The sequence below is a fragment of the Epinephelus lanceolatus genome, chromosome 4 (genome assembly GCF_041903045.1).
Source record: "Epinephelus lanceolatus isolate andai-2023 chromosome 4, ASM4190304v1, whole genome shotgun sequence".
NCBI classification, from domain to species: domain Eukaryota; kingdom Metazoa; phylum Chordata; class Actinopteri; order Perciformes; family Serranidae; genus Epinephelus; species Epinephelus lanceolatus.
Window position 1 is genome coordinate 4,506,317 of NC_135737.1, and position 27,880 is coordinate 4,534,196.

Sequence of the window (27,880 nt, forward strand, 5' to 3'; positions counted from 1 at the left end):
GACAAGCTCTCTCTTTTTTGACAATAGACCTGTTGGCATCCCTGAGAATAATGCCCAACAGTATTGCTCAAAAAGTCGCTCTGTGTATCATCAGTCTAACAGTTGTGTATCAAAATGAATGAGGGCTGCGCAATATTAGACAAAACTGACAATGCGAGGATTTTGTATACTGCGATATGTATTGCAATATACAGTGTATTGCAATAACTCGAATAGCTCTATTTGGAAAGAAGTCATCATTTGAGATTTGGAAAGGCTGCATTTGCATGAAATATACATTTTACAATCAAACTGTCATGGAAATTGAGAACTTCACAACCTAAAGTATTAACCAGCAAAATAAGTATGGCATATTGCCTTTGACTAATATTATATTGACATGATGAACTTATACTGCAAGTCTCACATTGTGACTATTGCACAAGAACACAGTGCGATGGTTATGCTCTAATGATATTGTGGAGCCCTAAACTCAATTGAATTCTATGGTTCATCATAGAAAAATTTTCGGATTGGATTTATGCCCCCTGTCCCATTTTTGCACTGCATAGTAGTGATCCCCATCAAGTTGTTGGAAGTAACTAACTTCTACTATAAGTACACTTTAAACAAACTACTTTTTACTTTCACTTGAGTAGATTTTTAGATGGGTAGCTTTACTTGTACTTAAGTAGAATTTCATCAAAGTAAAGGTACTTTTACTTGAGTAGAATTCTTCAGTAGCTAATTTTTCCACCTCTGGATTATATACACTAAACAAAAATTCGCCGGTCACGTTGCCTTTTTGATTCCCTTTTGCGCTTTCTTAGCGACGATGATTCCGTCTCCTGTGATGCTGCATATGCATGATCCTGCATTATGCTCAAAGAGTGGGACGTTGTTTCAAATTTGCCGGGGCAGTACTGAAGCACCTCTTGCTCCTCTCCTTCGGCTTCTCAGTCACGCAGCGCTGGCCTGGCTCTCAACGAAAACGCCAAAGGCGGGGCTCAATGTCCCTTGCTGGCGGATGTATTCTCAAGATGGCGAAATGTTATGGAACCCCTCAGACGACTTACCTGCACAATGTACAAAAAATCCTAAATTCTCCTTTTACGAGAATAAGTCAGATTATTGGTGGAAATAATAATACACCAATGATGACATATTTATGAATGCAGACATTGATATCTGCCAATTAACAACTGAAAATGTTACACAATGTCCCTTTAACTTAACCCCCTGGAAAAATGGGAGCAAAAACACAAGTGTTGCATTTAATTTTTTGCTCAGTATGTAAACAAGACTCTAAGACTGTTCTTAGGGACAGCAGAGCCTTTAGCTTAACGTTAACACATTTTAATTTTAGTGTGGTAGCATTAGCATACTTACCCCATAACACCCTGCTCAACCATTTGGTAGAGCACATTCTGTGTCACTACATCTTCAAAAATGTGTTAAATTTAGCTCGACCAAACCAGCTCTACTGCTCTACTAGTCCTTTTGGTAAAGGTAGTGAACTAAGCTGATGTCATTAAAACTGACTATTTGCTAAAATCTTCCTATCATTCATAGCTGTTGAATGATACATTTAATGATATCCATAATATATACATATGCTGAAATAATTTCATGAGTATAATATTTTACTGTCTAAAGCCATGCTTAACCAGACGACTGAAGTGTCCTTTTATGGTAAATATAGTGACGCGAAGCTAATAAATTCACATTTTTTATAAGATTAAAAAAAGTTGAATATCCACTGTTGTTATTACCATACATTCAATGGTATTCCATTATACATTTAATGAAAAAAAAATTGTAGGCTATTAGTATGATTTTTCACCATTTCTGAGATGTTTTCAAAGTACTGTAATGGTAATAATAAAACTACAAAATCCATGGTATCCAATTGATATATGTTGGTATACTAACTTATTACAAGCATGATAACAATGTGTGATTTGTAATGTTGATTTTTTTTTACTGGTTTACTATTACCACGAAGGGCAATCTTAACCATTTGGTAGAGGCCTATATTTAAAAAAAACTATGGAGTCTGTTAAAAAAAAAGACACACACACACACACACACACACACACACACACACACACACACACACACACACACACAGCAGTGCAACAGTCAGGCTGTAGCTCCGATCGATGTCCAGCAGGGGAAGCTGGTTGACCACTTTTAGCTGTTGAACTGAAGAGTAGGATTGGGAGCAGCCAGCTATGATAACGTTAGCTAAAAGCCAGTCTGCGGCTTCTGTTCCTTAACAGCCGAGCTGCACCCATTAACAAGGCACCAGCGGTGCTTCCTTTGCTGTACTGGAGAACAGTGAGTATTTCTTCTTAAAACGAACATGTGGGGTTAGAATGAGGGAACACTTTTTGTTTGGAGACAGCAGTGTTGAGGCAGAGAGTCAGTCGGTTTGACTGGACCATTTTCACAGGATCTCTGTGTTGTTCCAGGATTTGCTTCACCAAAAATGAGGGCAAAGAACTAAGGCTGTGGCTCGAGCCAGTTAGGCTATTTATCTAGCTAGATGGCTCACTGGAAAGTTCAACAAAATCTCAATGAACCACGGCTGGCTTGTGTTTATGGAGCTTTTTTTGTTTGCGGTGGAATAAAAGCGCAAATATTTGTCATTAGGTTTACATTACCCCCACCTACGAAACGGTAGCTCAGTTAGCTAACGTAGCCGAAAAGCTACACCTATTTTAGCGCTGTCATGCTTTTTGTCCCCTGATTTTACATTGAATGCGGAGTGGGGCTAATAAATGTTGCAGTGTGAATGGTAGTGTGCCAGCTGTTAGCATCGTTTGAACCTTAGCAGCCAGTAGATAAAGACAGAGCTTAAAGTGCTGTGACCCTGAGTGTTTTAATGTCCCATAGCTCAGGTTATTATCGACACAACATGACGCTAATGTTGATACAAAAGCTGTCTATTCACGATGGCCCTTTATGTTGTTAAAGACAAGAGCTAATGACCGACAAAGACCTTTAAGGAAACTTTGTGGCGCCCTGGCACATCGGGTTGTATATAATCCGCAGGGTAGAACCATATTTTGGTAAAATCACAATTTGAGTTTAAGCCACTGATTCGTATTGTTTCAGCTACCAGAGCTCTGTGCTCTTACTTCGTTAGTATCTTTGTGTTGTGTTTGCAGTGCTAAATTGTGACACCTCCTATCTGGAAGTTTTCCTAATGAGAGAGATCCATGGTCAGTATTACCTGTGCTATTATCAAAGTAGGAGGCGTTTGTTTGTTTGGGACTGCAGCCCGTGCTGCCCTGTGCAGAGGAGTCTGTGTGTGTCTCTCAGCTGCTAATGAGAACCAGGCTAAAGGATGTGTATCTGCATGTCTGCATGTGTCAGTTTGCGGCAGGAAGAGTTCCTGATTTTTGAGGGTTTGGAGAGACCCAGCTAAAAAAAGAGGCCAGGAATGTGTTTTTTGCTCCTGCCAAGCTCGTCCAATGGGCCTCAGTAATGTAACAGTGTTGGAGGTCCACAGTGACATAGGTTTGGAATTTACACATGTGGACAGTTACAACATGCTGTGGGACTTTTGATGCTCTTTCATTGTCTTGCAAAGTAAATGAAGTGCACAATGTATACAATAGTCAGATGCCAGTGGGAAGTGGGATAAATACGCTTGCCACTTCTGCTTGCCATTTTAACAAGTATGAATCTACAGCTGGGCAATACATTGTTATAATACTGATACCACAATATGTAGTCAAGTTATTGTTTTTTTTTTTGCCGATATATCATATGCCTATATATAACATTTTAGTTGGCCAATAACCAATACCAATATTGATATATTCCTTTTCCCCGCCTAATTTAAGTCATCATCAAGTCTCTTCTGTAGTGGAATAAATATCATATTATGCATGCATACTCTTATCATGATAGCCCACCAGCAAATGGAGACATGAAATAGAAGGCTTTTCAGTGTATGTAATATTCATTCATTGTTGGCCAGTTCTGATAGTTCATTTTAAAGCTGACATTGGCTGATACCGATGACCTGCCAATGTTATTGTGCATTCCTGATAATATTTCAAAAAATATCTTCTTACAGTATCGATTAAGTATGTGATTTTTTGAAATACAGAAAATAGTTAAAATGAGCCCATGGTGAGCTATTTTAAATAGTTTATGGCTGAAAAACAGTCCAAAACCTAAACAAAGAGTTTACACCGATATAGAAAAGAGTAAAGCAGCAAAAGCTGTACATCTTTTAATCTGCTATTACTGCTTTTTTTTACTGCCTTTATTCATTTTATTTGAACAGTAGAGGATTTGTTTCTATGTCACTTATCCCTAGCTCAATAAATGACATAAACGAAAAAATCATTATCAAAATGATTGTAAATATTGTATTGTGAATAGATATCTGGGATTTGGTCAATGTATTATTGTGACATATATCTTAAATATCTTCTTACTTAAGATAACATTACAGTCAAGAGAAACAACAACTTTTAGCTGAGTGTAATGATCAAGGAATCATCATATACCAACACTGGTACTGATTTAGATAAAAATCTTTGAAAAGCACTGAAAGTCCCAGAATATTGTCACATCAGTAATTAAGTATTTGATTGAAAATTTTCATGTCCACTTTTGCATGAAAATCAACAGTATTTTTATCCTCTAATATTAACTATTTTGTTTCTATTTAAGTTTTGTAAGACGCAGTTTGCTCTCTGTGTCTCTCCTCAGGGGATTCATCCCTATTGGTCACAACAAAAGCACCTGTGAACTGGACCTCCACCTTTGTAGGGATTAAGAGCCACGGTGGACGGAAACGCTGCATTTAAGTTGTCACCATGTTCAATCTGATGAAAAAGGATAAGGAGAGAGAAGGGAGTAGGAAGGAGAAGAAGGATAAAAAGGAGAGGATGTCTGCAGCAGAGTTGCGCAGCCTGGAAGAGATGAGTATGCGGCGTGGTTTCTTCAACTTGAAGAGAGAGGCCAAGCGTGAGTCCAAGAACAAACTAGAGATCTCCAACCCCATTCCAATCAAAGTGGCCAGCAGCAACGAGCTCACCCTCACTGACATTGAATCAGATGGCCTGAGTAACCGAAGCAGCATGGTTTTGGATGACCAGCTGAGCGCTGCCAGCTCCACTGATGACCTGAAGGGTGAGGGCGGAGGAGGACAGGACGGACATCGCAGCTCAGTACGTGATCGCGTGGCTCACTTTGGTTCACTTGCCAAGACGAACTCCTCTCAGGTGGGTCAGATGATGAAACGCTTCTCCTTCTCCCAGAGGAGTAAAGAGGAGAGCCCCTCAGAGGGCTCCACCCCCTCGGGCCAGAACTCTGCTGCCCCGTCCCCACAAGTGGAGAGCAAAGTTTTCAGCATGCTTCGTAAGCACAGCCTAAGGCAGCAGCCTGAAGCAGCGCCAGCCACTAAAAAAGTCTACATTCCTGAAGTGGTCGAGAAGACCTTCCCTGCACAGCTGCAGCTGCCGGCTGTGGTCGCACCGAGTGAACCAGAAATACGTGAGCTGGAGCTCCAACGCCGCAACACTGGTGACTTTGGATTTTCTCTGCGTCGCACCACTATGCTGGACCGCAGTCCTGATGGAGGAGTGTACAGGCGTGTGGTCCACTTTGCTGAGCCTGGCGCTGGCACCAAGGACCTGGCGCTGGGACTAGTGCCTGGCGACAGACTGGTGGAGATAAATGGACGCAATGTGGAGAACAAGAGCCGGGACGAGATAGTGGAGATGATTCGTCAGTCGGGAGACACGGTGAGGCTGAAGGTGCAACCCATCCTGGAGCTGAGCGAGCTGAGCCGCTGCTGGCTGAGGAACACATCTGGACTGCGCAGGGAGGCCAGACATGTAAGCTGCTTGTCCACTTTCTATGTACAAAATATAAAGGTCCCGGTTACAGTCTTTGTCATGGTTTGCCTTTTTTAAGTGCCCAGGTTAAGAAACTTTTTTGCTGGATGCCCTCAAAGTCAAAGTGTCTCGCTGACTATATGTGCTTTATATTGATCTGAAAAGAAAGCTTCAAGACTCAGTGAATTAAAAGAGTAGCCTGGATTCATTAGTTTACACTCTTACCTCGGCTTTGCAAAGCATTTGTAAAGATTATGCTTTTCTCATCAAGATGACACACTTTTTCTCATTCCTGTAAATTCTTAATTTCTTTAATAGCCTAAAGTCCACCTGAAATGAAATTTCACTTGCTACATCCTACACATCTGCTCTGGAAATAACTGATCCCGTGTTTTTCTTTGAGCAGTCTCAGAAACTAAAAGGGAGAAATTTATATTTTAGAAAACTTTTATTTTATGTTGGCACCCCCTTTGTTTTGCATTCATTGGGTGGAACACCATTAGTTTTCAGTCCACGCAGATGGATTACTTAATGTAGGCCTAATTTTGATAGAGCCAATCAAATTTTGCATAAAACAGTGAGGTCAGCATTCTGTCACACTGTGTCACACTGAGCCAGACAGCATCAAGGCTGTGGGCTTCACATGCACATATGATGCCGTTTAACATGGACCTGCATTTGTATAGCGCCTTTCAAGTCATCTGACCACTCAAAGCCCTTTTTACACTACGAGTCACATTCACCCATTCACACACACACATTCATACACTGGTGGCCGAGGCTACCATACAAGGTGCCACTTGCTTCTCAGTTTTTAACACACTTTTAACCCACTCTACTTTTGAGCCACAGCCGCCCTTTGCTCCACTCAACATGCAAATGAAAATAGATGAAGAAAACAACTTGTAAAATGCCACATACAAACTATGATGCTCACAGTACTGTGTGAAAATGACCTCAGCAGAGCCAAATACCTAAGAGCAAGAGGTGACTTTAGTGTCAAAGAGGAAAAGTGTGTTGGTTATCTGGACCTATTTTGGGTTTAGAAGATGCTTGATGTTTAGAAGAGTGAGGTGTCTACCAGTGGCCAACTGCTAGCGGGCAGGGATCACTGATGTTCAGATGATTAGATGTTCAGAGGAGCAGAGCTGTAGTCAGGTGCACTTTAGTCTGTGTGATTTGTACCTGTAACTGACTGAAGATAAATATGATTCTGGTTTGCTTTTCATTTTAAGGTTCAAACCAGTCTTGTTGTTTTTCATAGCTTTTTTTTTTTTTTTTTTTCTTCCCCAAATTTCATTAAAAAGTCATGATGGTCATATTACATGTTTACAAGTCTAAAAGTTTTCACAATCTTCTATTGCAATCAAAGTTTTTTTAAAAAAAGTTCACTAGCTAATTGAAGATGTTTTAGTCATAACAATTCATCTATCAGTTTATCTCATTTCATTGTAACATGTGGGCCTGGCCTAAATGAGAGGGCAGTTGGTATGTTGACAGTATCCAGTGCTGTGTTGGTTACACCACAGAATGATTTATTATTTAAATAATATGGAAGAAAAGGACCGTAAAACAAGCGTGAATTTGCAGTAGCTGCAACCACATGCGTACTAGGGGTGTAAATTGCCAGTTTCATCACAATATGATATTATATCGATTTTTTTGGACAACGGTACGATATTTTCCGATATTATAAAGTCTGCCACGATATGATTTTAATTCGATATTAGGTGATATTAAATGCCCATTTAACACAATCTGTTATGGAAGATGCTGCTACCCCTCTCTTTTTTACTTTTGGCCATAAAACACATAAAAAACACAATAATGAGAACAGTAAAGTTCACATTAAACTGAATCCACTGACACAAATTAAAAGCAAATGGGAAAAGTTAACCATCAGGGCTTTCTGTCAGAGAGCCCTTTCTGGAAGAAATCTTTTCATATAACCCAAACCATCATCTCTTTCAGAAAACCTCAGTCATATCTGGCTTAAAGCAACTCTTACCTTTCTTACATTTCACACAGCACTTTTTTTGAGTTTTGAACATCCACAACTCCCGCCTCCCTCCAAAGTCCCATCCCCCTCCTCCTCCTCCTGCAACTCCACCTCCCTCCAACGGCCTACTCACCCCTCCTCCATTATGTCCTCATTACGTCTATGATAGACGTAGGTGTTGGCAAGGTAACGTTAAATACACGGAAGAGGACAGCGATTGTAACGTTACAAACGCAACCCCTGAGTTTTAAAACTCAGTCAGTGATGACTGATGAGTTTTAGAATAAGGTTACAGTTAACGTTAGATAGTAGTGTTAACGTTACTAGTAAGTGGAAACGCACAAGGAAGATAACGTTAATGTTTCAGAGGCTATGCTACAGTAGGCTAATGTTAGCCAATAGCAACTGGCGTGCGACATTTCGCATACCCCAAGCAAAAAGAAACAAAACATTTAAAAGCAATTTGTGCAACATGTGAGAAAGAACATATAGTGCAGTAGTAAGATGAAAAGGGTCAACATTTCACAGTCAAAAACTCCACATCCTGAGAGCAGAACTGGGAGATCCTCTTCACATCACAGCACCATGAATTGTTTGTGTATATTGGTGGAGCTTACCAGATAATGCAGCCTCCCCGTCTGCTCTATGTAGTGTTAGCCCCGTTAGCTACCATGTTACCATTCATCCATGTCTCAGTGAACACAAGGACGCAGCAGTCCCTCACGCCTCGGTGAGTGGATCTCCACAGTCGGATGTAATCCATTTTCGTGTCCAGCGAGTGGACGTTTGCCAGAAGGCCGCTGGGAACAGCTGGTTTGATGGGATTAGCTCTTAGCTCTTAGCCTAGAGCTAACCCCTCTGTGCTTCCTCTGCTCCCAGGCCAAGCAGGCCAAGCTTGCTACACATCCTGAGCTCTCTTGGTTGTAGCGTTAGATCTCTGCAGCGGTTTCTAATGTCTATTAGAAACTCGCAACTCTATTGCACTTAAGAATTTACTTATTGTTGCACCATGTTTATAGTTTATATCCACAAGAGTCCCTGTTACTAGCATATTTGTTGTCTCACAGACTCGGGGGCGGGGGTGGGTGGTGGTGGTGGGGAGATGCTGCGCGAGCGGTTACGTCAGTTGGAGGCCTCCACGTGGGGAAGACAGACAGGACAGGAGAAAACTCCGACCAATCATTGCATTCGGTCCGAATGCAATGATTGGTTGGAGTTTTCTTAGAACCACATGAGAATGGTATAATGATGAGTTTTTATTTTTGGTGGAATTCACTTACATTTTAGTGTGCCATCAGCTTATTAATAGCATTTTAACCTAAACAAAGAAAAGTCTAAAATTTCCAGAAAGGTAAGTGTTGCTTTAAAGCCCTACAGGAAAACTTCTCCAAACAGTCATAAAACCCAGAGTAACAACAAGATCACTCAACAAAAGTGTAACATTCAGCTCAGTAATAACTGTGAAGGTTTATGTACAAAATAATTGTTTTTTGCTTATCACTTATCATTAGCTTATGCGTGTTGACACTGCATAATTAGCCTAACGACTAGCAGACATTTTTTCACCATATCTTAACAGATTACATGCAGCATTATTATTTTTCTTACTCACTGGTGGTTTAAGTCACTGCATCTCCTGACAGAACAGCTCGGTTGAATTTCAGCCTGTATGCACGTTTTTTCAGCCGAACATTGTTAAAACAGAGCTAGTCTCGCCACCAGACAATCAGAGATCTCCGCCTTCTGATAGTCTGGGGTCACTCCTTTCTAAAGTGTGTTTAACACACCGGCCAAAATGGCCGGCAACAAAGCAACGCCTCTTGCATTTTTGAAAAGGACACGCCTTCTCGAAAATGTGCGCTCCCCCTTTTCTCGTCTGCAAGGAAACAAACACACAGTGAGCTTGAAAATGGATGCCGAGAGATTTAACTCTGTTTTTTATCAAACGTGTGCTCATCCGTGAAGAAAATATTTTTTCCAGCGGATGTCTTAGTTACAACACGATTGAGCTAACTGGAGTAGTTTCATGTCGTATCCGACAACGGGAGGCTTTTAACAGATGACATCCTGATGTTAGCTTTGCTGCTGCTGTTAGCTGTCCCTGTCAGCTGCAGCCACTGATGCTTTCTAGACATCGTGATTTCCCAAAACTGAATAAATACCACACATAGCAACACAAAACTGCTTTGCTAGCTCAATCATGTTGTAACTAAGATATCTGCTGGAAAAAATTTATTTTTCACGGACTGTTTGAGTTATTACCTATTACAGACACCGCTAACGGCTAAGAAATAGTAATGTTTGTTCAATCATTGTGTTTATAGACTTTACAAACATTGGATTAGTCTAAATGGTGATACAGTGATGTGAAAAATGTGATATATATATATGTGTGTGTATATATATATATATATATATATATATATATATATATATATATATATATATATAGTACAGGCCAAAAGTTTGGACACACCTTCTCATTCAATGCGTTTTCTTTATTTTCATGACTATTTACATTGTAGATTCTCACTGAAGGCATCAAAACTATGAATGAACACATGTGGAGTTATGTACTTAACAAAAAAAGGTGACATAACTGAAAACATGTTGTATATTCTAGTTTCTTCAAAATAGCCACCCTTTGCTCTGATTACTGCTTTGCACACTCTTGGCATTCTCTCGATGAGCTTCAAGAGGTAGTCACCTGAAATGGTTTCCACTTCACAGGTGTGCCTTATCAGGGTTAATTAGTGGAATTAGTGGCCATCATTACTTTAAGAAATGAAGGTCAGTCAGTCCGGAAAATTGCAAAAACTTTAAATGTGTCCCCAAGTGGAGTCGCAAAAACCATCAAGCGCTACAACGAAACTGGCACACATGAGGACCGACCCAGGAAAGGAAGACCAAGAGTCACCTCTGCTTCTGAGGATAAGTTCATCCGAGTCACCAGCCTCAGAAATCGCAAGTTAACAGCAGCTCAGATCAGAGACCAGATGAATGCCACACAGAGTTCTAGCAGCAGACCCATCTCTAGAACAACTGTTAAGAGGAGACTGCGCCAATCAGGCCTTCATGGTCAAATAGCTGCTAGGAAACCACTGCTAAGGAGAGGCAACAAGCAGAAGAGATTTGTTTGGGCCAAGAAACACAAGGAATGGACACCAGACCAGTGGAAATCTGTGCTTTGGTCTGATGAGTCCAAATTTGAGATCTTTGGTTCCAACCGCCGTGTCTTTGTGAGACGCAGAAAAGGTGAACGGATGGATTCCACATGCCTGGTTCCCACTGTGAAGCATGGAGGAGGAGGTGTGATGGTGTGGGGGTGTTTTGCTGGTGACACTGTTGGGGATTTATTCAAAATTGAAGGCACACTGAAGCAGCATGGCTACCACAGCATCCTGCAGCGACATGCCATCCCATCCGGTTTGCGTTTAGTTGGATGATCATTTATTTTTCAACAGGACAATGACCCCAAACACACCTCCAGGCTGTGTAAGGGCTATTTGACCAAGAAGGAGAGTGATGGAGTGCTGCGGCAGATGACCTGGCCTCCACAGTCACCGGACCTGAACCCAATCGAGATGGTTTGGGGTGAACTGGACCGCAGAGTGAAGGCAAAGGGGCCAACAAGTGCTAAACACCTCTGGGAACTCCTTCAAGACTGTTGGAAAACCATTTCAGGTGACTACCTCTTGAAGCTCATGGAGAGAATGCCAAGAGTGTGCAAAGCAGTAATCAGAGCAAAGGGTGGCTATTTTGAAGAAACTAGAATATAAAACATGTTTTCAGTTATTTCACCTTTTTTTGTTAAGTACATAACTCCACATGTGTTCATTCATAGTTTTGATGCCTTCAGTGAGAATCTACAATGTAAATAGTCATGAAAATACAGAAAACGCATTGAATGAGAAGGTGTGTCCAAACTTTTGGCCTGTACTGTATATATATATATATATATATATATAAAGGCTCTGCTGGTTTTTTACCCGGAAGTATTTGTAAACAACAAAGCGATTCCCTCTATAGTCCAGCTGGACGCTGGTCTTGTAAAAGATTATGTTTGTTTCTTTTAGTTGGTGAGAATGTGTCGCCACAAATGCGACAAACATCCACTAATTTGGCGGCGTTTTCTGTGAGCGCGGCTGAGCCATTTTGTACCGCTACACGTGTTTCTAGTGGGACTATGTTTACAAGCACAAGAGTTCAGCAAGCCACCGAAGGACCACCCTGCAGATTTACTATTGGTTCTGCAACGTAGGGAGTTTTTTTAAACTCTGAAATTGTATCTGCCCATCTAAACACAAAATCAGGGAGAAAGTCATCAGTCTTTAGTTAAGCAAAGCGTCTAAAGACTGACTTGTGAGTCTAAAACAGAGCAGCTAATGTTGCTAAAGCAAGAAGCTAGCGGAGTGAGATGACTGTTGCATGCAGGTAACGTTACGTCATGTTTTATCTCCTAACATCATTGTTTACATACGCCATGTGCTCTGACTGTTGTCCTGTTCTTTCTCCGAAATCCAAAATATTTCCACGCTGCTGATTTATTCCTGAGTAAATAATGTTATCCTCATCGTACTTACTCTTGGCTGCTTGCCATCTGCCTGGCAGTTTGACAGTGACAGAGACTTTTAAAATAAAAGCCTATGCTTAAGATGATGATATGAATCAGTGTTTTCATTTTGCATAGATGATATTGGATCGTTTATCATTAAATTGATAAATTGATCGAGATAGATGGATCATTATACCCCTAATGCATATATGCATTCACACGCATGTAACACATCCCCACAAATACCTGTCACTATACAATAATGCCTCCCTATGACAACCGGTTCATGTGATATATCTGCATATATATCTGCATGTCTATTTGTGTGTGTGTGTGTGTGTGTGTGTGTCCTTGTGGTTAGTTCACGTTTGTGAAAACAGCAGGACATTTGAATGTCTGCGTCTAAACTACTAAAGTCAGCTAACAGGTGAAGTGAAGAAAATGTTGCTGCTACTGAATGACACACTAACGTGCTGATGGATTCAGTGTTTTTGTGTTTTTACCTGAGTTGGACCAGATAATATTGGGTTAACAGATTGGTGATGCTGTTTTGCCGTTATTGTTCTCCATGGGGTTTGCTGGAAGATATGTAGTGTAGCCGTAGCCTCGTGCATTTTATGTGGCGCTAACACTGCGCCAGGCACCATTTACAGAATAGCCCTTGCTACATTGCTCAGTGTTTCCCATAGAATTACAGTCTATGTGTTGTGGCAGCTGATACCAGAGGGGCGGGGAGCTAACTTTCCTTTTGAGTCTCGGGGTGAGTAATTGATCAGTTGATCTGATCAGAGCTGATCAGATTAAATCAATGGATTAGAGAAGCAGCTATTTGTGAGTGATAGTAAAAGTTTCGACTGACGCACTTGATAGTTAAGTTTAGTTTTCGCTACGCCAGATGTTCTGTTGCTCCGTCTGTGCCCTCTGTCTGTGGAGCATATAATAACTGAATGGTATATATATATTCCATTGGCACACCAAATGAGCGATCCTGCTCCAAAAATAGAAAATCAAAACGTGGCAGCAGATGTTTTTATTGTGGTGGGCTGGCACAAATAAATTAATGTGTGGGAAACCCTGTTGCTTGTTAGCAACTGGTCGTACTGTAACATGGAAGTCAGTTTGGCCTCGTTTGCACTTATTAATTTGGCATGCAGTTAACAAATCAAGTCATAATTATGCTTCAATGAAAACTCAACTCCTAGCATTGGCTCCTGGTGTACAGGTGAACCAGCTTTAAAAATGACATACTAGAAACTTTAATGTAGAGAAAAGAGGTAAAAGTAAAATGAGAAAGTTGGTGACCTGGCTGCCATGTGGAAAACAGTCGAGCCAAAACGAAGCACTGCCCACCGGCTAGAGCAAACATTTTACAGCTAAACAGTACACTGAAATATGTTACTGAAAACATTTGTGGTAAGAAAAGACAATGCTGTGAAAGAATGTTGATTCATATTTGATGAGTGCTGCATAGTTTGACAATCTGATTGCATTTCATAAGCAGTAATGACAACATTGACAACTGCATTAGAGAAGCCTAGCAAATGCCAGTAGAAGCACTACAAGGAGGAGATACATGATTTTCTTTGCGCAGATTGTCTGTCTTATGTACTATTGTCTGGGTGTAGAATTTTTTATAAAAGTTACCACCTGTAGCTTTAGTTATAATTGTAAGTTGCAAACTTCTTTGCCCCCTTTTTTTTTTGCATGACTACCAGTTTCGTCACAAAATGTTAACTCCAATTTTTCATCCTCTGACATCATGGTGTCCCCCCATTTAGTCCTGTTGTCTCACAGCAAGAAGGGTCTGGGTTCTGGGCTTTCCTGGGGCCTCTCTGTGTGCATGTTCTCCCTGTGTCTGTGTGGGTTCCTTCTACACTGACGGACATGCAAGTAAGTTAGGTGACCTGGTGATCCTAAGTAGCCAGTAGGTGTGAATGTTAAATGTCAGCCCTGTGATAGACCCCACCTTTTGCAAGGATAGGCTTTAGCTGAATATAGATAATAGATGTATGGTTAGACATATAAGTGATTTTTAGTTAGCCAAATTAGTTGCATCTCAGGGCATGATCATCTCAGACTGTGTGTCTTTCACGTTATGCAGTGTTTGTGATATTAATTCTACATTCTAATTTCACTGAATGTTTTGACTCAATATTTAACATCTGACACCAAGTAGACTAGCTTGTTTGAATCTGGTAGGTGTAGTAGTTAAATGTCATTTGGAAAACAAAGTACATGCTGACAGCAAACATGCACTCACTGTTTTCCACTGCTAATTGAGTTACTCCTCATAGTCCATTAAAGGCCCATTGTGCCTTGTGTAAAATGTTACACATCCGACCACACCTAAATTCTTGTCACAGTCATTCACTATCAGCCGGCAGAGGAAAAAAACCTGCTGTGATGTCACTGATAAAGGTGTGGCTGTGAAGTATTTGAAAAGTTTCAGCCTATAGAGAGCACCACCTTAATGGGAGAGAGAGGATCATTTCTCAGCCTAATGAACATTTCCACTGTCATAGTCACCACTCTGCTGCTCTCTCACTTTCTTTTCTTATACAGAAATGTCTTAATTGATTAACTCTTTACAGTCATGTCCACTTTGCTGTTTTTTTTTAACCACTCAACATTTCCTGCAGAGATGTTTCACATTAAAGGTATTCCAGTAGCACATTGGCCATTATGCCTCACTTCCTGGTGGACTTGTGATGTATAAATCTGTAGGAGGTGCTCAGTTCATTGATGGAAGCATAACAGCGATTAAATAAAAATGGCAAAGTATAAGTGATTGCAAAGAATGAGTTAATTAAATTAATATTTATGTCAAAATAGTAATTTAGTCATGGTAATAAGTCATCTGCTGCAATCGTGGTTGTTATTAAAGCTTTTTTTTAGCCCATGCCATATAAAGCCAACTAATGTCCACAGAAAACTTAATAGTTACTAAATCATAGAGGTGCAGAAATGATTAGTTGATAAATTAAAATGAATGTAAGGATTTGCTGCTGTCATCTGCTCTATATTAGAGATGTAGACTCTATGTAGACTAGGCTAGGGCTGGGAGATATAACAAACATGTACAATATATCGATACATTTCAAGCAAGACATAGATTTAGACAATACCGTTTATATCGATATAGGGTCAAGTTGTGTTACACAACCAATCAACCATACCAATCCAGGATTGCGCTGCATGTGTGGGGGACAGAGCTTCTTGATTGTCAGGTAAGCCTTTTTTTGCTAGTTTGTGTATGAGGTGGATTATAGTGCATCGTTGTTCTTCTTGGTAGTTGCAGTCTAGTTTGCGACACTAAGACAGCGCCTAGATGCAGGCAACAGAAAAAAATGCAGCGACAACACAGACATTTCATATTAGGGATGGCCGACATTGCCCTAAAATTATGTCACAATATTTCAGGGTATTTTTGCGATAACAGTATTCTTTACAATATTACATATTATTAAAAAAACAACAACAACAACAACAAATATTACTAATTTTAAGAACATAGAATTGCTAAATGTACCCTGGGATCTCTATAAATCAACAGACAATGTCCATCTCTTTTAGCAAAATCCTAAATGATTGAGTTGTTTATTTTTTATTGTTGTTTATTATTTATTTTTTATGCTCTGCCATTTCTCCTCTAGTCATCATGCTGTAAACTGTGATAGGCTGTTATGCTACCATAACTATTGCACATTCACATGTATGTATTTTTTTTTGGAGCCGCTAGCATCACGTAGGTTTGCACTACCAAAGGTTAGATATAGGTGAGATATAGCCTAGACCCTTTTACAGGCAATGTCATTAAAAATATGTGCATACATGTTGACAGTTTAAGTGGTGTTTTACCCCAGCCATCCTGACAAGTTAGCAACACATTAAAACTGTTACTAACATCTAAATGGACTGTACTTTTGTGCGCTTTTCCAGTCTTCCGAACACCCATGGATATAAAATGTCATCACTTAATTAGTTTATCCTATTAGACATTTGTGTGAAGTTTTATCATAATTAATATATGAATTCTTGAGTTATGGCCAAAAATCATATTTTGTGATGTCACACTGACTTTGACCTTTGACCTGTGACCACCAAAATCTAATCAGCTCATCGTTGAGTCCAAGTGAATGTTTGTGCCAAATTTGAAGAAATTTCGTCAAGCTGTTCTTGAGATCGCATTCACGAGAATGAGACAAAAAAAGGTCAGAGGATGAATGGATGTTGTATGGATGCACGTATGGACGGATGGACAACCCAAAAACATCACCAGCATAGAGGCATAAAAAAGACTGCTCGACTTGAAGCAATCTCATTCGACTGCGGGGTTGCCAACTGATGGTTAGAATCTCTGACTTTCAGGGGGTAGCCCTACCAATAACACACAGATCTGTCGGTCGGTCACCATTTTTAAATGTTTATTTGTTTAGGTAGCATTTGCAATCTTTAGTGGTTAATGTGCTTGTGCTTGACAAGCTTTTGCACTTTGTCATGCTTCTGTCCCCATTCTGCATGTGCACCCTTATGTACATCATCGTATATTACAAACTGTAAAACTGTCTGTAGAGGAACCTAGTTTGTTAGTTATTTTTTCCATTTGCAATGTATTGAAAGAGCTTAGCTGAGTGTTGTCCAGTAGGGCCTGCTTGGCAGCATCAGAGAGCTTTTTTTGTTTGCCTCCTCTGGCTTTGGTTCAAGGGTCCATGTGACACTGTCATACTGCAGAGATCTGGTTGGCTCCGATCACCACAATCAAATTCATCTGCTCTGGGAGACAGGGAGTGACTCCATGTAGCCCATGTTGGCCTTTTCCTCACAGGAGATAGAAGCAGTAACTGTGTGTAGAAGCTCTGTCTCCACAGTGGCTGTTTGTCCCTGGGATTAGAGACTTACTTTGTGCTGTGTGAGGAGCTGCTGTAATGATTTCCATGCAGCAGACAGGAAGTGCTCACCGGAGGGAGCTTTGTTTAAGTGTAAAGTCAGTATCAAGCCAAACACACACACACACACACACACACACACACACACAGGAAAATAAGCCTATCTCTGCATCTGATTTGTGTGTGTGTGTGTGTGTGTGTGTGTATGTGTGTGTGTTAAACAGCAGGTCTGTCTGTGTTTCTTTGTCGACTTTAACAGATATCACCAGCTCGACTACTAGTTTAAATAAAGGAGGGCTGACACAGAGGTCATCACTCAACCCTGACAAAGGGTTTAAAAGGGACACTGCCTCTGCCAGGTCACATTATTCCCAACTCCACCAGCAGCTTTACTTTTCTCAATATTATTCTATTGCTGATAAACCAGTAATGGAAGGGTATTGTTTGAAATGTTTCAGAGTGGCACTATGATACTTGAGTTTCAGTGCAGATATTACAGAGGTCAGATATGATAGAATCTTTCCTATTAGCAACAATAATGCTGCCTGCAGCTAAGGTTTGTTTCATGATCTATTCATAGGCTGTTCATTTTTTTCTTTTTATCATGCCTCTGTGCTGGCGATAGCTGTAGTCGGAGGCGTTATGTTTTTCTTGTTGTCTGTCTGTACCATCCCTCTGAACACCTCAAGGGAATTTCTTCAAATTTGGCACAAATGTCCTCTTGGACCCAACAATGAACTGATTAGTTTTTGGTGGTCAAAGGTCAAGGTCACTGTGACCTTGTCTGTCTCATTCTCGTGAACGCGATATCTCAATAAACCCTTGAGAAAATTTCTTCAAATATGGCAATATGGAATAATCCTCTGAAACAAAGACTGGGTTTGACAAAGCAGCATTCTGGCTGTTTACAGTAAACTGCAGAAGTTAGGGCTAAACAGCTGAACTCATTCAGTAGTGTGTCAGTCCACCTACAGCTGGTGCCAGGAGTCTTCCACACAAACATGAACACAGTAAGAATCAATCAACATTTGGAGGCACACAGACAGGATGCACCTATTCTTTCAGCTACAGCCAGTATGAGCAGGATATTCTAAAAAAAGCAGTGGGATGTCTTAGGAAAGGAGGAGACATGTTCAGCCTGAACCAACAAATAAGACAATTACTGGCTCACGTTTAGCTGGGGCCGGATGCTCGCTAACTGAGAATTTAGTGAGAATTCAGAGAATTGATTTTTATCAGCTATTTTCAAAATCAACTTTTTTACTGATAATTTTAGCATTAAACGATGAACGAAGTACGTCAGAGTAAATATGAGAGAAATTCATTGAGCCTTCTGTTTCTTTAAAATGAAAACTACTGGTGTCCTTGGACAAAACCATTAAAATCTAGTAGTGATATAAATTAGTATTATTTAAAAGTCAATAGTTGATTGATGAGTACAGCATAGTAAAGGTACAATCTATAAAGCCTTGGTTGATTTAAACATCTAATGGAATTTTCATTGTAAATGACTGTAGAGGCAGTGTGGCAGTGCGCCACAGGTGGCTTTGTGTAGAGAAGCTCTGCTACCTGAAATGCTGAGCATTCCCCAAGCAGAGAGGCCTGGTCTAGGTCTTTGAGTTGCTCCCGTAAAACCTGATGTGCAGCATTCAGTGCTGTGAATGCAGACGAAGGCCAAAGCTGACTAGGACTGACTGTCCCAAGCTGATTTCCTCTCTGCTGCCTCCACTGTTCTGTCTTTTTCCTTTCATCCTGGCTCTCTTTGAAGTAATTGTAGTATTAGTAGTAGTAAACACTTTAAAGCACAGCCTCATTTTCTTCTTGCTCCCCACATACTTACTCTTTATTTCGCATTCTCCCTCTCTGCTGTCCACCACAGTGTACCCTCAATAGTGCCTGTTAACTTTGGCACAGTTATTGTTGTTTCGACCCATTCAGGAAGCAATTGTGACTTTACTCGCTTCCACTTTTATTCTGAGCCTCTCAAACTTCTCTGCTTCAGTTATGTAACAGATACTCTCCCCAAGTTACTGTTGAATATGGATGGTATGACAAGCAAAGCATTCCTGCACAAATACAATAACTGAATCCAGGATACAGTAAGTTTAGCTGACGGTGAATGGTTCAAACAGATTCCTCTGGTTTGAAAGAAAAGGTTTGCTGCCTTGTACTTGTACTTGAACTTTTTTAATTATTTGGCTTTATAGCACTTTTGCCTTTATTTGGTAGTTTAACAGTATGGTGAGCCAGCCAACACATGGAAAAAGATAAGGGATGACATGGGACAAAGGTTTGTGTCTGTGAAAGTTGCGGTCATATCATATGCATCCTAAGCCACTTAATCATAAAGACAACTCAGATTCCGATAATTTGGCTTCTGAACATGAAAATGTCCCGCTTGAGATTTACATAAAGACTTCAGTTGACACACTAGTAATTACCAGGATTTTTTTCACCCTAAGGGCCAATTCATAGTTTGCAAGTCTGTGTGTCCGTGTTTGTCCATGTGATGTAAATTACATCATCCACCAGTGTCCGTGAGGGTTCACATGGATCCTAATGTGGACTTTTGTGTGCAGCCAATTTTTTTATAACCATGTGTGTGTGAATTACTGCTCAGCTTACTGCTGGATTAGCTTCATATGATCTTTCCACATACTCTCCCAACTACTGTAGGCTAGGCTGTAAATTGGGATGATGTACAGTGTGGAAATGGTTAAGCAAACTTGTTGGTTTGAAAATCTGCTTGAGCTGTATACTTTTGCCCCAGACTATCTGAAACTTGCAGCAGGAATCCAAATTGAAGGGAGAGGGGATGCCGGAGCATGAGAGGGAGTGGAGGTTAAAGTAGCAATAAGCCATCTTCACTCGTCTTAACAGGCTGACTGGAAACAACGGGAAGCAGGCCTCTCCCTTTAGGTCTCACTCTGGCATTTGTGGAATCTGCTTTGGAACAAATAGGCCACTTCCTGACCCTTTCCCCATGGGATTTTCTTATTGAGGAAGAGGAATGAAGTTCTGAGGCTGAGGGCTGATGGAGGAGGGAGGAAACTTGATGTCTGTGAATGGCTTTGATAAAGAGAATTATTTTCTAAAACTTGTCCAAGTTGTTGGTTTATATACTGGATGTCTATCTTCAAAGAAGTAATGTGACTGTGTTGCACATTTTCTACATTACTCATCAGCTGTTTATGGTCTGATGGTCTTGGGCCAAATACAAAGCACAACCTTGTTTAACGCCATGTTTAAACTGACACAGACAAGAGCAATATGAAGAGATTATCATCCAACCATTGTCCAACCATTATTGACAACATGATATTGGTTTGCCACGATGATGGTCCTTGTGTCCATGATAACAGAAAGATTCAATGTATTAATGCCTGTTATTAATTGTATGCTATATCCAGAAAAATTCATATCGTGATACTTGAAGTATTTCAGCTTGTTGACATACTGACATCATACTGTTACCCACGACAACAACAAGCATGGCTTAAAGCAAAATTATTACCGACTTCAGCTTTAGTAGTGTGGAATAAACTGTGGAGTCCTGAATGTTTTATTAACAGCCACGGACTTCTCAGACTTAGCGCTTAGAGTGAACTCATTCTGCAGCTCCTCCAGCAGCAGCACAGCGTCACTCCCTCTCCTCTCTTGCTGTGCGCACACGGGAGTTGGTGTCTTCAAGTTATTTTGTCATAAACCTCGTGCAGTAGTTATGGTATCATAACAGCCTGTCACAGGTATGATGATTAGGGGAGAATGATGATTAGAATGAGTGAGTGTGTGTTTTTTCTAAAATACACACTCATTCTGAATTTAATGCCTGCAACATGTTACAGAAAAGTTAGAAAACACTGGGGAAGTTGTTGAATGTTCAGAAAACACCTGTTTGGAACATTCCACAGGTAAACAGGTTAACTGGTAACAAATGATAGTATCATTAATAGCTATTTTAGGGACATCCTTGAAAGGCTCAGTTGTTCACAAGCAAGGGTGGTCACTTTCGAAAAACTGTATGGGCAAACAGTCCAACAGTTGGAGAACAATGCTGTCAATGCACAGTTGCAAAGAATTTCAGGATTTTATCATCTACAATTCGTCATATCAAAAGATTCAGACAATCCAGAGAAATCTCTGCACATAAGAGTCAAAGCTAAAAACCAACATTGAATGCCTGTGACCTTTTGACCCCTCAGTCAGCACTGCTTTAAAAACTGATATGATTGTATAAGGATATTACTTGGAACACTTTGGAAAACCACTGTCAGTAAACACAGTTTGTTGCTGCATTTACAAATGCAAGTTAAGACTCTACCATGCAAAGTGAAAGCCAAATGTCAACAACATCATGAAATACCCACAACTTCTTCAGGCCTGAGTTCCTCTGAACTGGACTTACAAAAAATGGAAGGTGCGCTGTGGTCTGATGGGTCCACATTTCCGATTGTTATTAGAAAATTATGGACGTTGTATCCCCTGGGCTAAAGAGCAAAAACGACCATCCAGATTGTTACCAGCACAAAGTTCAAAGCCAGCATCTGTGATGGTATGGGGGCGTGTTAGTGTCCATGGCATCATGGGTAACTTGCTCATCTGTGAAGGCTCCATAAATGCTGAAAGGTACATAAAGGTTTTGGAGCAACATATGCTGTCATCCAGATGATGTCTTTCTAAGCGATGTCCAGCAACACAACGTTAAGCCAGATTCTGTGTAGTAAAGAGTGCTGGTACTAAACTGGCCACCCTGCAGTCCAAACCCGATTCCCATTGAAAATATGTGGCACATTGTAAAGCACAAAATGCAGCAATAAAGACCCTGGGCTTCTGAACACTAGAAATCGTATATCAAGCAAGAATGGAAAAAAATTTTGCTCTCAGAACTTCCACAATGAGTGTCCTCAGTTCCCAAATGCTTACTGAATGTTGTTAAAAAAAAGTGACGTAACATAGTGGTAGACATGGCCCTGTCCCAACTTTGTTGCAGGGATCAAATTCAGAATGACTGTGTATATTTATAAAAAAATAATAAAGTTTATGAGTTTGAACATTAAATATCTTGTCTCTGGACTGTATTTAATTGAATATAGGTCAAAAAGTATTTGCAAATCATTGCATTGGAATTTGAGTTGTATATCATTTATTTTGTTGCAATTCTGTGTTCTTAAAGGCGCTGTATGTAAGAATGTGGCCAAAACGGTTACTGCACTCAAATTCAAAATACTGCCACAAGTCGTGTCCGTCCCCCCCTCCCCTACAGATTCGAGGTTGCTGGACACCGGCACACTGGAGACTGATTTGTTTGCCCACAGGTGGCTGCCGTGGCAGGGCCGCGTTGCCGCGTCTTTGATCTTCGGTTTTCCAGCGGACTGTTCGAGCAAGTCCGGCTTCTCTGCTGCTAACGCTGCTGCCGGGATACAGCTGAGGAGACTGCTAATGCTATGTACTGGGACACCGCTAATGCTGCTTGCTGTGCTGCTGTAGCTCAGTCGTAACTGTAACTGATGCTGAGACTCTACTGACTGTGTAACTGGTAGACTGCGGTGGGTGGCACAACAGGCCAAAACACAAATTCAAAACATAAACATGATTTGCAGACTGTAAAACATTTTTTTAAATGCGAATATTCTGGCTGTACTATTGTTGTCGGTGAGATCAGTATGTTATACGAACATTATTCCTTAGTCTCTGTGACATATTAGGAAGATTTTACGACTATTTGCTTTAGATTTCTTACATATAGCTCCTTTAAATTAATAATGGAATTTTTTTTTTTACTAATTTGTCATATCGTCAAGAATATTGTTATCAGAAAAATACCCTGAAACATTGTGGTATTATTTTAGGGCCATTTCGCACACCCCTAATGCCCACTCTCATCAGCAAAAATAATGGAAATGCGCCTCTTTGGTGATTCTTTGGTTTTAAACAAAATGAAAAAGGAGAGCCAGAGAACGTCAATGAAGTGATTTGTGGGCTCCCATCTTAAAACTCACCATCCAACAGAATACGCAAGTCTGCCACCGACTCCATCCACAAAGAGCAGCAAAGGCAACAAAAAGAACGTCTACAGTGGCGAGAATGTACAAGGGCAGTTGAATGTGTCATTGAATAAAGATAACCACACTACATGATTGATCTGATTTATTGATCGCAGCATACCCTTGTGTTAAATAGCACTTAGTGTCTATACATTTTGACATTGCAACAATGCTTGTAAAAATGTGTATCATTAAAAAATAGATCATGTAGATTGCACAGGGCAGGAGTAGAAAGCTAGTTTGAGTTGATCTAAGCTTTACTTAATTGCTGTTATAACAAAAGTAATTCAACATGTTGAATTGGCGACAGCATGGGATTGTGTTTTTAATGTGCTAACTGCCTAACTAGCATTAAGACGGTTCTCCTATTTCCCTTTTTGAATGGCTATTACTGACGACCACTGTCTGCTGGTATGGAGGGGTATTTCCTTTCAAGCAGGTGCAGAACATACATGCTAGTTTGCCGCCAGATGTAGTCTTTGCGGTGTCTTCATTTGCAACTTTTTGGTCAAGACCTGGCAACGCACATGACGCAGCAGAGGGCATTCGTTGCCGATAGTCAGTTTGGTGTGTCTGGGCCTTAAGTCTACTGAGAAGACAACAGAGGCCCAAAAAAGCAGGTGGTCAATGCATCCACTGAATCAAACAAGGGAGCTACAAGGAGATTATGTTTTGGTGTAAATGGTTATTGTGATGCAATGTGACTATCCAATCACATTGCACAACAAAATCTGGCGGTGTCTTTGACAAAACAAAATTGTCCAGTTGCGTGACAAAAGGAAAGTGGCGAGCGTCACGTTTACTGTTGAAAATGCATAATTTCTGTCAAGCGACACTTATCAGAAGTGTTGAGCGCCTTACCATGAATCAGACTTAAGGCTTGTGTGAATGACAACAAACAGGAATTTAGACTATGTGTAACCAACAGACTGGTAGTAATAAGTCAAACCACACATGAATGCATGGGTGTTTGTGTGTGAAAGAGCTAATCATACACACCCGTCCTTGCAGTCAATCCAGACTAATTCTTGTTAACACCCCTCCCCAGTGTTCACATAATTCTATCTGACTTCAGTATCTGGAAATAGAAACACCTTTGAAGAGGATGAAATGTTTTTAGAGAAGTGAAGCTCCATTATGTTTCTCCATATTGTGGTTACAGTGAAGTATTATATACGGATTCTTAGTTTTTTCATCCCCTCCCTCAGTTTTCACGCTTTTAAAGCTGCCTTTTTGGAATGTCATTATTTATTAAACCGCATCATGGAGATAAGACTTGACCAGAAAGTTTTAAAATCATCATGTTAGTCCATCAGTCAAGTGTCACATTGGGTTTTCAGCAGAATACTACTACTGCAATGATTCGTGTGTCTTGCCTGCCTTTTTTGTTTAGCATTTTTGCATTGTAAATGAGCAGTACCGGCTTTGATGCTAGTGTGTTGAGACTCAGATGAACAGTGTTTCATGTATGTGAGGGTTCATGGAGCAGTCAGGTTGGGACAGACCAGGCAGGAGACTGGAATGTCATAGGGCGAGTTGAAAGCAATGTGATGAGTGACACTCGCGCCACTGGTGACACACCACTTGATTTGTCTTAATACCATCAATGGGGAAATAGTGTGCTAAGTTAGGGTGTGATTAAAGGGAAATTTTGGTTTATTTCAACCCGTCTCCTATCGTCCAAAATTTGTTTCAAGTGACTAGTGACATAGAAATAATAGTTAGCATGTTAGCCGTTAGCCTAGATACAGCCGGTGCGCATTAGTAGCGTCAGACCTGTTAAAATGTAAGTGAACGGGCATCCCTTCAAGTGCAAAGTTAGTCCACTAAACAAGCTTTTTTTCCACAAAGACCGCCTCATATCGTTAGGATAAACGTCAGTGAACATATAGAAAACGACATGTAAACGTGTTGTCTTACCTTACTGGTGTGCTGCCATGTTTGTTTATCATCCAAAGCGCGGCCGAAATATCGCGAGAACAAGCAGCGATCTTATAGCGTGCCTGAACAAGCAGCAACAGCTGGAAGGATACACTGACGAAGATATTCGTGAAATTGAAGAACGGAGGAGGAGAGAGAGAGAGAGGCGCAACAGGTAGAGGACTAATGGCTGCTGCAAAAGCGTGTTTAGGGGACTAACTTTGCACTTGAAGGTATACCCGTTCACTTACGTTTTAACAGGTCTGACGCTACGGCTGTATCTAGGCTAACGGCTAACATGCTAACTATTATTTTTATGTCACTAGTCACTTGAAACAAATTTAGGACGATAGGAGACAGGTTGAAATAAACCGAAATTTCCCCTTTAATGGTAGACAAAACAGTGGCTGAACCTCAGAGTGGATGTTTAAAAATATCAGACGACAAGATCAAGACAGATCTATCTTCTTCTTTTTTTCACAAACTCATACACACACTGAGCCAGAAATGGCAAATAGGAGGCAGCAGTCCCTGCTGAGACTAAAATTGGCATGCTTAGGGTGCAGTTTCATTTGTTTGAAATGATAAAAGTTTATCAGAATATGATTGAGTTGATAAATGTGCTCCTCTTCCATCAAAGCATGCAGCAGAGTTATCACAAATCATCCTGAGGAGGACATGGATGTCTGAACTAAGTGTTATGGCAGTCAGTCCTGTGGTTATTGAAATATTTAATTTAAAAAAACAAAAATCTCAACCTTATGTGGTGCTTGAGTTAAAGTCAGGGGATCACTTAAAGAGGACCTATTATGCTGTTTGGGGTTTTCCCTTTTCTTTAGTGTTTTGAATAGCATTTTTATGCATCTATAAGGTTTGCAAAGTAAAATCCCCCAAAATCTAGGCTAAAGGGAGCTCTCTTTCCCCACAGAGAAATCTGTCATCTCAATCTGCTGTAGTAAAATTTCTGAATTCATGAGTGAAAACTTGTGTGGTTTTAACAGGGAATGTGTTCGTATCCAAATTCATAATAACTTTGGTATTATTACCCAACACAAGCTTCATTAGTATAATCTTAGATAACCTTGCTTAGATAAAAAAGGAGTTATGCGTTACATCGCTGCAGGTGAGTGCTGCTGTTGTTGTTTCCACGTAACATAGTAATTGATTATATTGTTAGAAACATTTTGTACTTCTTTTGCAGCTTCAGTCAGTTAACGGACATACAGTTGTTACCATGATGTAACTTCAGATATGTTGAAGTTATATTTTACAGCTGAAATATAAGACAGCTACAAAATAAAAACTCACCACTGTGTGGGTCTCTCTGCTTGTGTTTCTTCACTTGGAGGATGCGACTGTGGCTTAAATTAATAAGGAAGAACTGACGGCCTTGTTAGCTTAGCCACAGTGGTGTTTCCAGTTTCTCATGTAGCCTCTGGAGGTGAAATTCAGTTGAGGTAAGGGGCGTGATATTTCTGACACACACTTTAAGCGCTGCACCAATCACACAAGACTGAGCGAACTGGAGGAGCGAACCATTGCCTCCGCTAAGGCCATCAAAAAGTGATAAGGGACACCTTGAAGGGCATTATCCCACTTATACCGTGGTCCCTTACCAAAGAAATAAAAAGGAACAATATTCATTCATATTTAATGTTTTTTGTAGTCAAAATCTAAAGTTTTTCACAAGCCATAACTTGGTTTCCCTGGTAACACCTGAGAGTTTACCTAATACCTGGAACAATCATTGCCCCCCGTAAGGTTCTTATGTAATGGAAACATTAGTCACTACTCCAGTAAATAGGATGAACCTTAAATACGACCTAGCAATGACAGATATTCTAGTCCGCCCAGCTCATGGAACCCTTTGGCCCAGCTATTAGCCAGAAAGCTAATGTTATACTAGCAAGATTCAAAGTCAGTATTACAAAAGGAACCATGTCAGAGGTGAAGCGTAAATGGTTTGATATGAAACTGGAGGCAAAGAAACGCATAAGCACACACAAAAAAATACAGTGGTCACCAAACAAACAGAAGATTCATTTGTGGGGTTTTGAATGAAGTGGGAACGGGAAACCAGAGATGTTTTGTGCGTAATGGATAAACTCTAAATCAGTGATGGCTGTCGAAATGTAGAGCTATTTAACATTTATTTTAACAAATGATACGGATAACATATAGCCTACAGCAGTTTTGTATGCATCAAATTATTTGAATCTTAATAGCCTAAAGCTCTGTTTAATTCAACGTAAATTAAGAATTTTTCAAATCAGATTTATTCATTCAAATGATCAAAAAGCCACAGAAGGCAAACAAAAAAAAACATACGTTGTCTCAAATAATTCTTTGAGCTGGCGCGTGCTCCTTCGTGGCTCCACCACCTGCTGCTCCTGCTGCCCCTGCTGAACCCAGGCACCGAGGCCGAAGAGGTTTTGATCCGGCTGTCCTTACGGATATTTTTATTATCATCATTCAACATGTAGAAAGAACGTGTAACCTATTGAGTCGATTTACATAGATAATTCACAGTCATGAACCTAATCTGGATCTTAAACCTGCTAATTGCCAACTAATTCAACTAAATGTGTTATATTTTTAATATTTTGTCATGTTTAGATTACGTGTTTCAAAGG

General features: G+C 40.3%; 1 protein-coding gene across 3 annotated transcripts in view; it reads left to right on the plus strand.

Annotated features, from left to right (window-relative positions):
• The first annotated feature begins 2,190 nt into the window (after positions 1–2,190).
• myo18ab (myosin XVIIIA b) overlaps positions 2,191–27,880 on the plus strand; it is a 242,630-nt gene continuing 216,940 nt past the window's right edge. For all 3 annotated transcript variants that reach the window (XM_078166882.1, XM_078166877.1, XM_033631202.2), the window contains exons 1-2: positions 2,191–2,319; positions 4,714–5,843. In XM_078166882.1, the coding sequence (XP_078023008.1) occupies positions 4,821–5,843 (1,023 nt within the window). In that variant the 5' untranslated portion in view covers positions 2,191–2,319; positions 4,714–4,820. The remainder of the gene's footprint in view (positions 2,320–4,713; positions 5,844–27,880) is intronic.